The following is a 12,671-nucleotide window of genomic DNA, read 5'->3' as shown; positions in this document are numbered from 1 at the left end:
TATTGAATATGAGACTTGCTTTGTTGCAAGTGTAACCAGTTTGGAGTTTTATACTAAGAGTTTAGAATATTCACCACATACTTGTGAAAATAGCACCAATAGGGGTTTGGCTATGACTATGGATAGCCTTATCCACAGGACATTCTGCAGTGTGTGTGTGTGTGATGTGCCTGTGTGCTTCTCAATGTTAGAAACAACGTGATTACAGCCTAATAATGCACTATTTGTTAGGTAGGTATCAGTGTCAAGAACACATGAATTTGCAGGGACCCTAGAGGCTTCGGAGCACAGTAACGCACATCTGTGGTCAATTTGAAAGGCTGCCAGCTAATCCAGACTCCATGTGCCGCCCGCCATTGTTTGTTTGTTTATTTTTGTGCTTGTTCGCTTGTGTTCAGCAGACACCAAGCACTTCATCTACACCTAATGCACCAGACAAGGATGAATACAATGATATATTCTTAGATCTACTGTATTTCCATGAGCTATATTTATTATATTACGATAAAAACAGACCTGAGTGAAATCGGCATGGGCTGCATGTGTGGCAAAGGTAGCGTGTGTGTAGGTGATCATGTGCGTGTGTGCACGCATATACGCTTGTTCATTAATGTGTGTGTTCCCGTGTGTTAGTGTGTTGGAGGTTGGATGCGTGCTGTAGTGCTACCCTGGAGCAGGAGGCACCTGACCGCTCCACAGCTGGGCCTCTGACACGACAGAATAAGCCAAAGCAACACAGACAGACTACAGTCCCAACACACACGCGTGACTGACTGGGTTTACTGGGCTAACTGGCAGTGTATCAGCGCAGTGATCTGCACTAAGTGATGCATGTGACCCCAGATCGTAAAGCTCCATTGTGTTAATTAGACAGATTGTTCAGCAATAATCAGCTTTCTGTGGGGCTGTTCGAACACCTCCTATTCTAGATGTTTACACCTGTAAGACAGGTGTACACTCACAAACACACACACACGTGCGTACACATACATATACAGTATATGCACGTCTGCACACTCATACAAGCACACACACGACTAATGGTTCCTCTGAGGTAAGAAAGGCCTTAACCCTGATATCCATTGCAGTTTTTCACTGTGTTGTGTTCTAAGAACAAAGTACCCAGACATGTGAGAATTGTGAGTGATAAGATCAGTGTGTGGGTCTGCCTACACATGGGAAATATCTTAATCTATTCTGAACACTCTGCAGCTCGTTGTCACACTTTTCTCTCATTCCTCATAAACTGTATCCATGTCATAACCTCTACTCCTCCCTCTCATTCATCTCCCTACTCCTCTAATCCATTCCTCATTTCTCTCTCCCTTCTGTCTCTCTCTCTCTCTCTGCACGTAGCTCTCTCACTGGAGTTTGCAGGGCGTTTTCATCACCTGCAGAATAGAATCATTGCACACAAAGCAGCTGCAGTTATTAGCCATCTCACTACACTATGTTTACCAAGGGGCTCTGCCTCTGTTTACTGTACCCCTTAACTATCATACACAGGTGAAGAGTCTGAATGAAAGGGAAAGGGGATACCTCGTCAGTTCCACAACTGAAATGAAATGTGTCTTCCACATTTAACCCAACCCCTCTGAATCAGAGAGGTGCAGGGGAGCTGCCTTAATCGACGTCCACGTCATCAAGAGCAGTTGTTGTTTGGGGTTAAAATGAAAGCTCTTCATGGACAGTACAGACAAGTCAATAACGCACAATGACACGTGGAACATTTCTAGACAACCTCCATTATGAGTCTTTAAAAGGTGCTCCTTTGTCCAAAGGTAAGTACAGTATACATGAAGTCATAAAGTGATCACAAATCTCCCCTCTCAGCTCATTAGTCTCAGGGAGAGTCCTTTCTGTTCCATGGCATTGTTCTATATAATCGATCCTCTCTGCTTCAGGGCCGCCAGACATTGTTCTATATAATCGATCCTCTCTGCTTCAGGGCCGAAAGACATTGGCAGCTGCTTTGCATTAGAAGACAAATGGGGGAGCCATAGGTTTGCCCTGAATAATTAATAACAGCGTTCCCAGGTGAGTTACATCTCCAAACTGCCTCCTTCTTACCGCATTCACCTTCTGGAGGCTCCAGTGCTAAAGGACCTTTATTACCTCCTCCGCTAACATTTACAAAAATAGCTGGAACGGCAAGAAAAACATTGCATTATGGAGTAGATCATTTTCTTAATCAATTATTCATGTTTTTGACTCCCGTTCGTAGACCACTCTTACAATGGTCCTGGGCTACGTGAGGGAGAAAATGGATGCTAATGCGGCTGCTGCATGTGAAGAAGCTAATGCAATGGCTATGAACTCAGTGAGGTGAAATGAAAACTGTCTCATATTGTCCTGTGACATTGTGATAGTCCTGAGTAGGAAAACAAGAGGGGATAGTGCCGGGGATGGCGGGGGAGGCTATTGAAATATGGGGAGAGAACATGAAATGATGCAGCGAGGAAGGAGAGATGAAGATTCTATTATGAATACAGTGGGGGAAAAAAGTATTTAGTCAGCCACCAATTGTGCAAGTTCTCCCACTTAAAAAGATGAGAGAGGCCTGTAATTTTCATCATAGGTACACGTCAACTATGACAGACAAATTGAGAGAAAAAAATCCAGAAAATCACATTGTAGGATTTTTAATGAATTTATTTGCAAATTATGGTGGAAAATAAGTATTTTGTCACCTACAAACAAGCAAGATTTCTGGCTCTCACAGACCTGTAACTTCTTCTTTAAGAGGCTCCTCTGTCCTCCACTCGTTACCTGTATTAATGGCACCTGTTTGAACTTGTTATCAGTATAAAAGACACCTGTCCACAACCTCAAACAGTCACACTCCAAACTCCACTATGGCCAAGACCAAAGAGCTGTCAAAGGACACCAGAAACAAAATTGTAGACCTGCACCAGGCTGGGAAGACTGAATCTGCAATAGGTAAGCAGCTTGGTTTGAAGAAATCAACTGTGGGAGCAATTATTAGGAAATGGAAGACATACAAGACCACTGATAATCTCCCTTGATCTGGGGCTCAACGCAAGATCTCACCCCGTGGGGTCAAAATGATCACAAGAACGGTGAGCAAAAATCCCAGGACCACACGGGGGGACCTAGTGAATGACCTGCAGAGAGCTGGGACCAAAGTAACAAAGCCTACCATAACTAACACACTACGCCGCCAGGGACTCAAATCCTGCAGTGCCAGACGTGTCCCCCTGCTTAAGCCAGTACATGTCCAGGCCCGTCTGAAGTTTGCTAGTGCGTTTGCTAGTGCATTTGGATGATCCAGAAGAGGATTGAGAGAATGTCATATGGTCAGATGAAACCAAAATATAACTTTTTGGTAAAAACTCAACTCGTCGTGTTTGGAGGACAAAGAATGCTGAGTTGCATCCAAAGAACACCATACCTACTGTGAAGCATGGGGGTGGAAACATCATGCTTTGGGGCTGTTTTTCTGCAGAGGGACCAGGACGACTGATCCGTGTAAAGGAAAGAATGAATGGGGCCATGTATCGTGAGATTTTGAGTGAAAACCTCCTTCCATCAGCAAGGGCATTGAAGATGAAACGTGGTTGGGTCTTTCAGCATGACAATGATCCCAAACACACCGCCCCGGGCAACGAAGGAGTGGCTTCGTAAGAAGCATTTCAAGGTCCTGGAGTGGCCTAGCCAATCTCCAGATCTCAACCCCATAGAAAATCTTTGGAGGGAGTTGAAAGTCCGTGTTGCCCAGCGACAGCCCCAAAACATCACTGCTCTAGAGGAGATCTGCATGGAGGAATGGGCCAAAATACCAGCAACAGTGTGTGAAAACCTTGTGAAGACTTACAGAAAACGTTTGACCTGTGTCATTGCCAACAAAGGGTATATAACAAAGTATTGAGAAACTTTTGTTATTGACCAAATACTTATTTTCCACCATAATTTTCAAATAAATTCATTAAAAATCCTACAATGTGATTTTCTGGATTTTCTTTTCTCATTTTGTCTGTCATAGTTGACGTGTACCTATGATGAAAATTACAGGCCTCTCTCATCTTTTTAAGTGGGAGAACTTGCACAATTGGTGGCTGACTAAATACTTTTTTCCCCCACTGTATCTTCTCTTGAGTGTCTCTGAAGAGTAGCCTGATTGAAGGATGGCTCAGCTTTGAAGAGGAAATCATATAGAATCATTGTGATTCCTTCCGCTCTCTCTATCCCCGATCCCTCGATTCAGGTAGATTCATTGACTTACCATGGCCAGTAAAAACATATCTGGTACATTCTATAGAAATATCTAATCCAAAATTAATGTAATCACTGGTATATAATTGTTTATCTCTCTCTCTCTCTCACTCTTTCTCAGTTCTCCGACATCTACCTCTCTCTTACAATCTCATTTGTGACCGTGACATGGTGCTCCAAATCAAATCTTTCAGTGAAGAACACTGACTGCCAGCACAGATGACAGCCAGGCTAGGCCTTGGGCTAAAACCTCCTCCTCCAGCTTGAGCAATAGATTTGACATGTACCATCTGAAACATTCCCCTCCTACTTGAGGAGCATATGACCCCTAGGGACAGAATAAAAGAAGGGAGATAGAGAGTTAGTTGTGTGGTTCAAATAGTTCCCTGTGGGTATTCCTTTTACACACTTCTTCAATGCAAGGGTGTCCTGTGGCTAGCCAAGGAAATATTAAATTGTGTTCAGTGGAGTCATACAATCACCAGGACATAAAGAAGGCCTATGACTGAAGAATAGGCAACCCTCCAAGGGCCTGGCTGGCAGGGGGTAACAGGAAAGCCATTGACGTTCTGGAGAACACTTATCCTGTCACTCAGACCGTAAAACACTCTTTTAAGCCTGATAGATGAAACAAAATTGCACACACACCAATAAAGACAAAAGAAACTTCAGCCGTTAAAACTGTAGGCCTATATGAAATTACAGCATTAATAGCACTATTAAGGCCTACAGTGCATTTGGAAAGTTTTCAGAACCCTTCCCTTTTTCCACATTTTGTTACGTTACAGCCTTATTCTAAAATGGATTAAATAAATAAATAAACATCAATCTACACACAATACCTCATAATGACAAAGTGAAAACAGGTTTTTAGATTTTTTTGCAAATATATTACAAATAAAAACCAAAAAATACCTTATTTACATAAGTATTCAGACCCTTTAATATGATACTCGAAATTAAGCTCAAGTGCATCCTGTTTCCATTGATAATCCTTGAGATGTTCCTACAACTTGATTGGAGTCCACCTGTGGTAAATTCAATTGATTGGACATGATTTGGAAAGGCACACACATGTCTATTTAAGGTCCCACAGTTGACAGTGCATGTCAAGAGAAAAAACCAAGCCATGAGGTCGAAGGAATTGTCCTTAGTGCTCCGAGACAGGATTGTGTCGAGGCACAGATCTGGGGAAGGGTGCCAAAACATTTGGCCGTCCGGCCAAACTGAGCAATCGAGGGAGAAGGGCCTTGGTCAGGGAGGTGACCAAGAACCCGATGGTCACTCTGACAGAGCTCCAGAGTTCTTCTGTGGAGATGGGAGAACCTTACAGAAGGTCAACCATCTCTGCAGCACTCCACCAATCAGGCCTTTATGGTAGAGCGGCCAGACGGAAGCCACTCCTCAGTAAAAGGCACATGACAGGCCGCTTGGAGTTTGCCAAAAGGCACCTAAAGGATACTCAGACCATGAGAAACAAGATTATCTGGTCTGATGAAACCAAGATTGAACTCTTTGGCCTGAATGCAAGCGTCACGTCTGGAGGAAACCTGGCACCATCCCTACGGTGAAGCATGGTGGTGGCAGCATCATGCTGTGGGGATTTTTCAGCGGCCGGGACTTGGAGACTAGTGAGGATCGGGGGAAAGATGAACAGAGCAAAGTACAGAGAGATCCTTGATGAAAACCTGCTCCAGAGCGCTCAGGAACTCACACTGGGGCGAAGGTTCACCTTCCAACAGGTCAACGACCCTAAGCACACAGCCAAGACAACGCAGGAGTGGCTTCGGGACAAGTCTCTGAATGTCCTTGAGTGGCCCAGCCAGAGCCCTGACTTGAACCCAATCAAACATCTCTGGAGACCTGAAAATAGCTGTGCAGCGATGCTCCCCATCCAACCTGACAGAGCTTGAGAGGATCTGCAGAGAAGAATGAGAGAAACTCCCCAAATACAGGTGTGCCAAGCTTGTAGTGTCACCCCCAAGAAGACTCGAGGCTGTAATCACTGCCAAAGGTGCTTCAACAAAGTACTGAGTAAAGGGTCTGAATACTTATGTAAATGTAATATTTCTGTTTTTTATTTGTAATACATTTGCAAACATTTATAAAAACCTGTTTTCGCTTTGTCATTATGGGGTATTGTGTGTAGATTGAAGAGGGGAAAAAAACAAATTAATCAATTTTAGAATAAGGCTGTAACAAAACAAAATGTGGAAAAAGTCAAGGGGTCTGAATACCGTCCGAATGCACTGTATATTCACTCTTATTAGTAGAAATATAACCTGTAATAGTGGGACACGTGCCAGCACATTATGTTTGTGTGTATTTGTGTTTTTATGTGTGTTTTTGTGCGTGTGTGCACATGTGCGTGCACGTTGATATGTGTGTGTGTCTGCATGTGTGTTTGTGTGTGTGTACACTCGTACGTGCACATTTCTTATGTGTGTGTGTGTGTGTGCACACGTACGTGTATGTGTGTGTGTAAGTGTTGTCACAATACCAGAATTTTGACTTCGATACTGATACCAGGTTTAGTATCACAAGACTCGATACCCTCACGATACTTGATACCAATACGATACCACAGCAAAACAAGAAGGCGTATTAGTCAAAGTCACAGAATGGCACACGATCCAGACAGACCTTTTGAGTTCAATATCATTACATCTGAAATTTTTGGATGTATGCATTAATTAATCAATTATACAATCATTTCAACTTGTTTTGGCTGATTTCATGAGGCTACAGATGAAAAATAATCTGTTTACCTTCCATTTTGGACTTGAGACGTGAGGCGGGGGAGACGAAGGGAATTAATACAGTTTTTGGTGACAATCAGCTTTGTAATCAGCAATATTTTGTGTTATGGTTGTGCATATTATCACAAACAAGGTACTCTAGTGAATTGATGTTGGCTTCAGCTGTAAGCTAGCAAGGAAAGTTAGCCTACAAAGCTGGAAGCTACCAGTATCTTCTTGCATTGTAGTGTTCTAGCCTGTACTGGACATTGCTTTGGGAACAGTAATTAGCAGTTTCAACATTTCTACATGCCGTGTTGCATTAATCAAGTGTATTAACTTCTGTGCAGCATGAGTGGTGATGCAGCCCAGACTCCCAGTTCAGAGGTTCTTCATGGCAGGCTAGAGCTAGCAATTAGTAAGTTGAGCAGGCACGGGCTCTCGCGCTATGGGGACATCGGCTGCGCTGATACACAGACGTGATATTCTCTCAATCAGTAGACAACGTGAGACACATTTGACAGAAGTACCGAAAGTAACAAAAATTCTAGTACCGAACCGTTTTTCATGTTCTAGTATCGAAAAAGTACAGAAGTTTCGGTGTAACGTGTAACACTAGTGTGTGTGTATGTGTGTGAGTGAGAGCGTGAATGTGTATCCACTCAGGATAGCCATGCTGCTCTGTGCCACCTGGGCCAACGGCACGTCCCTTACTGACACCTCCAGCTCCACCACATCAATAATGGATTCACTTCTGTGAACTGCAAATGTTGCTTTTTCTAAATTTAGTCCCTCTCATGCACAGACGAAAGGCCGGCTGCTGTGTAGGTGCTGAATAATGAGGCCCTACCCAGACACATGAGGACAGGCCGGCCGCTGTAGAGGTGCCAAATGATGAGCCCTTACCAAAATACATGATCTCCCAATTACCTCCTCATCAAAAACACAAAACAAGCAGATAAAGCTGTTAGTTTAGGCTCCTCTTCCACTGGGCTCAGTAATGTCTGAGTCTGTGTTTGTATCAAGGCGCTTCTAGTGGCGCAGTAAACACAATATGTCTCATGACAGGAGTTACATCTAAAGCAAGTGCAAATCTGTGTGTATTTATGTAAGGTGAATGTTACAAAATGTTGGCTATGTAAGAGAGTTGGCTGTTTTAATTCATGAAATGTCCTGTGTGTTCCAGTGGCACTAAAATTGTGCATTAGTGGAAGTTGGCATGCTCTCACTTCATAAACCGGTGGTTGCTTTTCTGACACCCATCCCCCTCTCCCCATTCAGAGCAATTCATATGAGATGACCAGAGAGGAGAAACCCACTGCAGATTCCCAGGGTTATCATGGTTTAGAGCTTGATTCAAGCAGCTTACTATTTATCAGATTACTCTTTTTAGAAGAATAAATCAGTCAGTCAGTCAGTCAGGGACATATGGAATGCTTTAGGTTTCGCAGAACTCAATGCTGAAGTGACAGAAGTCACATATTGCATAACTGATGGTCTTCTGGCAGAGTGTGTGTGTGTGTTTGTGTGTGTGTGTGTGTGTGTCGCTGAGAATGATTACCAAGTCTGCATTGCACTGCTTCCCTTTCCATACAAGCTTTCTAATATAGCTGGTGTGCCATCTACGAGAGGGTCCACGTAATAACAACATACATTGCCTTCAGAAAGTATTCACACCCCTTGACTTCCACATTTTGTTACAGCCTGAATTCAAAATGGATGAAATATATGTTTTTCTCACCCATCTACACACAATACCCCCTAATGACAAATTGAAAACATGTTTTTAGAACTTCTTGCAAATGTATTGAAAATGAAATACAGACATATCTAATTTACATAAGTATTCACACCTCAATACATGTTAGAATTACCTTTGGCAGTGATTACAACTGTGAGTCTTTCTGGGTAAGTCTCTAAGAGCTTTGTACATCTGGATTGTACAATATTTGCACATTATTCTTTTTTAAATTCTTCAACCTCTGTCAAGTTGGTTGTTGATCATTGCTAGACAGCCCTTTTCAAGTCTTTCAATAGATTTCCATGCCAATTTAAGTCAAAACTGTAACTAGGCCACTCAGGAATATTCAATGTCGTCTTGGTAAGCAACTCCGGTGTATATTTGGCCTTATGTTTTAGGTTATTGTCCTGCTGAAAGGTGAATTTGTCTCCCAGTGTATGTTGGAAAGCAGACTGAACCAAGTTTTCTCTAGGATTTTGCCTGTGCTTAGCACTATTCTGTTTTTTTTAATCCTAAAAAACTCCCTAGTCCTTACCGATGACAAGCATACCCATAACATGATGCAGCCACCACCGTGCTTGAAAATATGAAGTGGTACTCAGTGATGTTTGTGCTGGATTTGCCCCAAACATAATGCTTTGTATTCAGGACATAACGTTCATTTCTTCGCCACATGTTTTGCAGTTTTACTTTAGTGCCTTGTTGTAAACAGGATGCATGTTTTGGAATATGTTTTATTCTGTACAGGCCTTCTTCTTTTCACTCTGTCTTTTAGGTTAGTATTGTGGAGTAATAACTACAATGTTGTTGATCCATCCTCAGTTTTCTCCAATCACAGCCATTAAACTGTAACTGTTTTAAAATCACGATTAGCCTCATGGTGAAATCCCTGAGCAGTTTCCTTCCTCTCCGACAACTGAGATAAGAAGGACGCCTGTATCTTTGTAGTGACTGGGTGTATTGATACACCATCCAAAGTGTAATTAATAACTTCACCATGCTCAAAGGGATATGTAATCCATTCTAAATTCAGGCTGTAACACAACAACATTTGGATAAAGTCAAGGGGTGTGAATACTTTCTTAAGGCACTGTACTTACAGACTATCACTGCGTAAGTGGGAGGCTTGTAGAGCCTATAGAATTCAGTTCAGCCTGTATCAGTAAGGGAAGAGGTTCAAATAGCAACTGCTTTTAATGTATGAGGACAGAGATCAAAGCTTTGCTTTACACCACACTCCATTAGAATACCATCTCCCTTAGGGAACCAAATAATGCAGCTAGCTATGTGGTGGTTTTATCTTTCCTAACAGTTAAAAGGTAGTAGGCCCTATTTACAAAAATATTTTAAACAGGGACAAAATATCAACTCCATTTGCTGATTGTGAATAATGTACTATTTGTCCCCAGATAACCATGAAGTTACATAACAATATTCATGATTTAGTTTAATAACACACCCCTATGAATATTCACTTTTATGCACTTACTTGAACTTACGTGTAGGCACTTACATGAACTGAAAAGCCCATTTGTACAGTAAAGACAGTCATCAGGTTTTCCATTTTGGCAGGGAAAAGAGTAAAACCATTTTCCTTTTAAATTGTCTCTTCATTGCCTTTGATGATAGTTAAAGAGTTTGTTTAGATTCATGACCAACTATAACTTGACTGCAGGGGGTTTAGAGAATAGCATTTAAGCAGCATTACGATAAAGTATATTATTCATGAGTTAGAAAGGCTGCTGAACATTTTAGGGTGACACATTATCCATGTCCTCAGAAAACTGTAATTAGAAAGCAAGGGCATATACTTTTTTAACACGCTTATGCACACACAAACATGCACACGCATACACACACCACCACACATACATTTTAGTCCGTTTAAAACTTACATTGGAGTCGAGCAGGTCTATGCTGTCCAGGCTCTTGCTGCGGTGAATGCGGCCCTTGATCCTGCGGAGGGAGGGCTTGCCCTGGCTCATAGGCAGCGAGAGTGTGGAGGTGGCAAACATTACACTGCATCCTCCTATAGCACCAGAACCACACATAGCACCTGCACGAGCAGCGGCACGAGCGGCTGCAGCATTTTCTGCAGCTGCTTCTGCTGAATCCTGAGCTTCCGTAATGGCAGCGGACGAAGCCGCGGTGCCTATCCCCGTGGCACCTATCCCTGTCAATCCATCTGTGGGAGTCACCCTGGAACACAGAGGGAGACAGAGGGACAGAGACACCACATTAGTGTTAGCATACAGTACATACATAATCACAACCGTACCACACACTTTCAAAATGGAGGGACAAAGCTCAACGCTAGCAGCACAGGAGGAACTGAGGTAAGAGACAGCGGATACCCAGCTGAATACAGGATAGATCAAAACGTTTTTTTCCCCCTTTCCTCTTCATTTCTTTAAAGGACACTTTTCCCTGTTGGGTTGAGTGGCATTCAAGGCAAGTGTGCATAATTGGGTGTAATGTCATGTGGCCCCCGGGGGACAGAGGTATGGAGCATCCTTCCTTCTCCTCCATTATTCAGCCAGAGCTAGGCTCTAACATGCACCGCCACACTCTCCCACTGAAGAGAACCGCTAGCTAAACAGCACAGCCAGGGCCCAAGGCCACACTCATTGTCACACCCTGGCTCTGGGACTCATTATGTTGAGCCAGGGTGTGTTCATTCTATGTGTTCTGTTTCTATGTTTGACTGAGTGACTCCCAATCAGAGGCAACGAGTGTCAGCTGTTTGCTGGTTGTCTCTGATTGGGAGCCATATTTAACTGTCTGTGTTTCACTTTGGGTTTGTGGGTTTTTGTTCCGTGTTCGGTCATTGTCACCGTGGACTTCACGAGTCGTGTTTTGTTTTGTTTAGAAACTTTAACTAATTAAAGTCATGTTTGTTTCTCACGCTGCGCCTTGGTCTACTCATTACTACGACGATCGTGACAGAAAAACCCACCATACCAAGACCAAGCAGCGTGTCCAGGAGCAGGCAGCCTGGACGTGGGAGCAGATCTTGGACGGGCAGGGGTCCTGGACCTGGGAGGAAATCCTGGCCGGGATGGATCGCCGGCCATGGAGTGAGACGGTGGAGGCGCGCCGTAGAGAGGAGCTACGGCGTGATCAGGGTCGTCGTCGGACGGTCGTGAGGCAACCCCAGAAATTTTTAGGGGGGCACACGGCATGGACGACGGGGCTGACGGAGGAGAAAAGGGGGGCGGATCCAGAAGGCCACCAGGCCAGGGGTACACCGCCCTGTACGTCCTGTGCGGATGCCTCACACAGAGTGTGAGGGTAGGCATTCAGCCAGGACGGGTGGTGGCCGCTATTCACTCCAGGCCTCCTATCCGTCTCCACAGCCCGGTCCGGCCTGTCCCTGCTCCACGCACCAAGCCTACGGTGTGCGTCGCCAGCCCAGTCCGGCCTGTCCCTGCTCCACGCACCAAGCCTACGGTGTGCGTCGACAGCCCAGCCCGGCCTGTCCCTGCTCCACGCACCAAGCCTACGGTGTGCGTCGCCATCCCAGTCCGGCCTGTCCCTGCTCCACGCACCAAGCCTACGGTGTGCGTCGACAGCCCAGCCCGGCCTGTCCCTGCTCCACGCACCAAGCCTACGGTGTGCGTCGCCAGCCCGGTCCGGCCTGTCCCTGCTCCACGCACCAAGCCTACGGTGTGCGTCGACAGCCCAGCCCGGCCTGTCCCTGCTCCACGCACCAAGCCTACGGTGTGCGTCGCCAGCCCGGTCCGGCCTGTTCCTGCTCCACGCACCAAGCCTACGGTGTGCGTCGACAGCCCAGCCCGGCCTGTTCCTGCCACCCGCACCAAGCCTACGGTGTGCGTCGACAGCCCAGCCCGGCCTGTCCCTGCTCCACGCACCAAGCCTACGGTGTGCGTCGACAGCCCAGCCCGGCCTGTCCCTGCTCCACGCACTAAACCTACGGTGCGCGTCGCCAGCCCGGTCCG

General features: G+C 44.9%; 1 protein-coding gene across 10 annotated transcripts in view; it reads right to left on the bottom strand.

Annotated features, from left to right (window-relative positions):
* LOC121548341 (tight junction protein ZO-1-like) overlaps positions 1 to 10,906 on the bottom strand; it is a 150,129-nt gene extending 139,223 nt beyond the window's left edge. For all 10 annotated transcript variants that reach the window (XM_045217882.1, XM_045217887.1, XM_045217888.1 and 7 more), the window contains exon 1: positions 10,608 to 10,906. In XM_045217882.1, coding sequence (XP_045073817.1) covers positions 10,608 to 10,763 — 156 coding nt within the window. In that variant the 5' untranslated portion in view covers positions 10,764 to 10,906. The remainder of the gene's footprint in view (positions 1 to 10,607) is intronic.
* Between the last annotated feature and the right edge of the window lie 1,765 nt (positions 10,907 to 12,671).

Source organism: Coregonus clupeaformis, unplaced genomic scaffold (assembly GCF_020615455.1).
Source record: "Coregonus clupeaformis isolate EN_2021a unplaced genomic scaffold, ASM2061545v1 scaf1264, whole genome shotgun sequence".
Classification (NCBI taxonomy): domain Eukaryota; kingdom Metazoa; phylum Chordata; class Actinopteri; order Salmoniformes; family Salmonidae; genus Coregonus; species Coregonus clupeaformis.
Note: the sequence above shows the minus strand (reverse complement) of the source record. Positions and strands in the feature narration are given on the sequence as shown.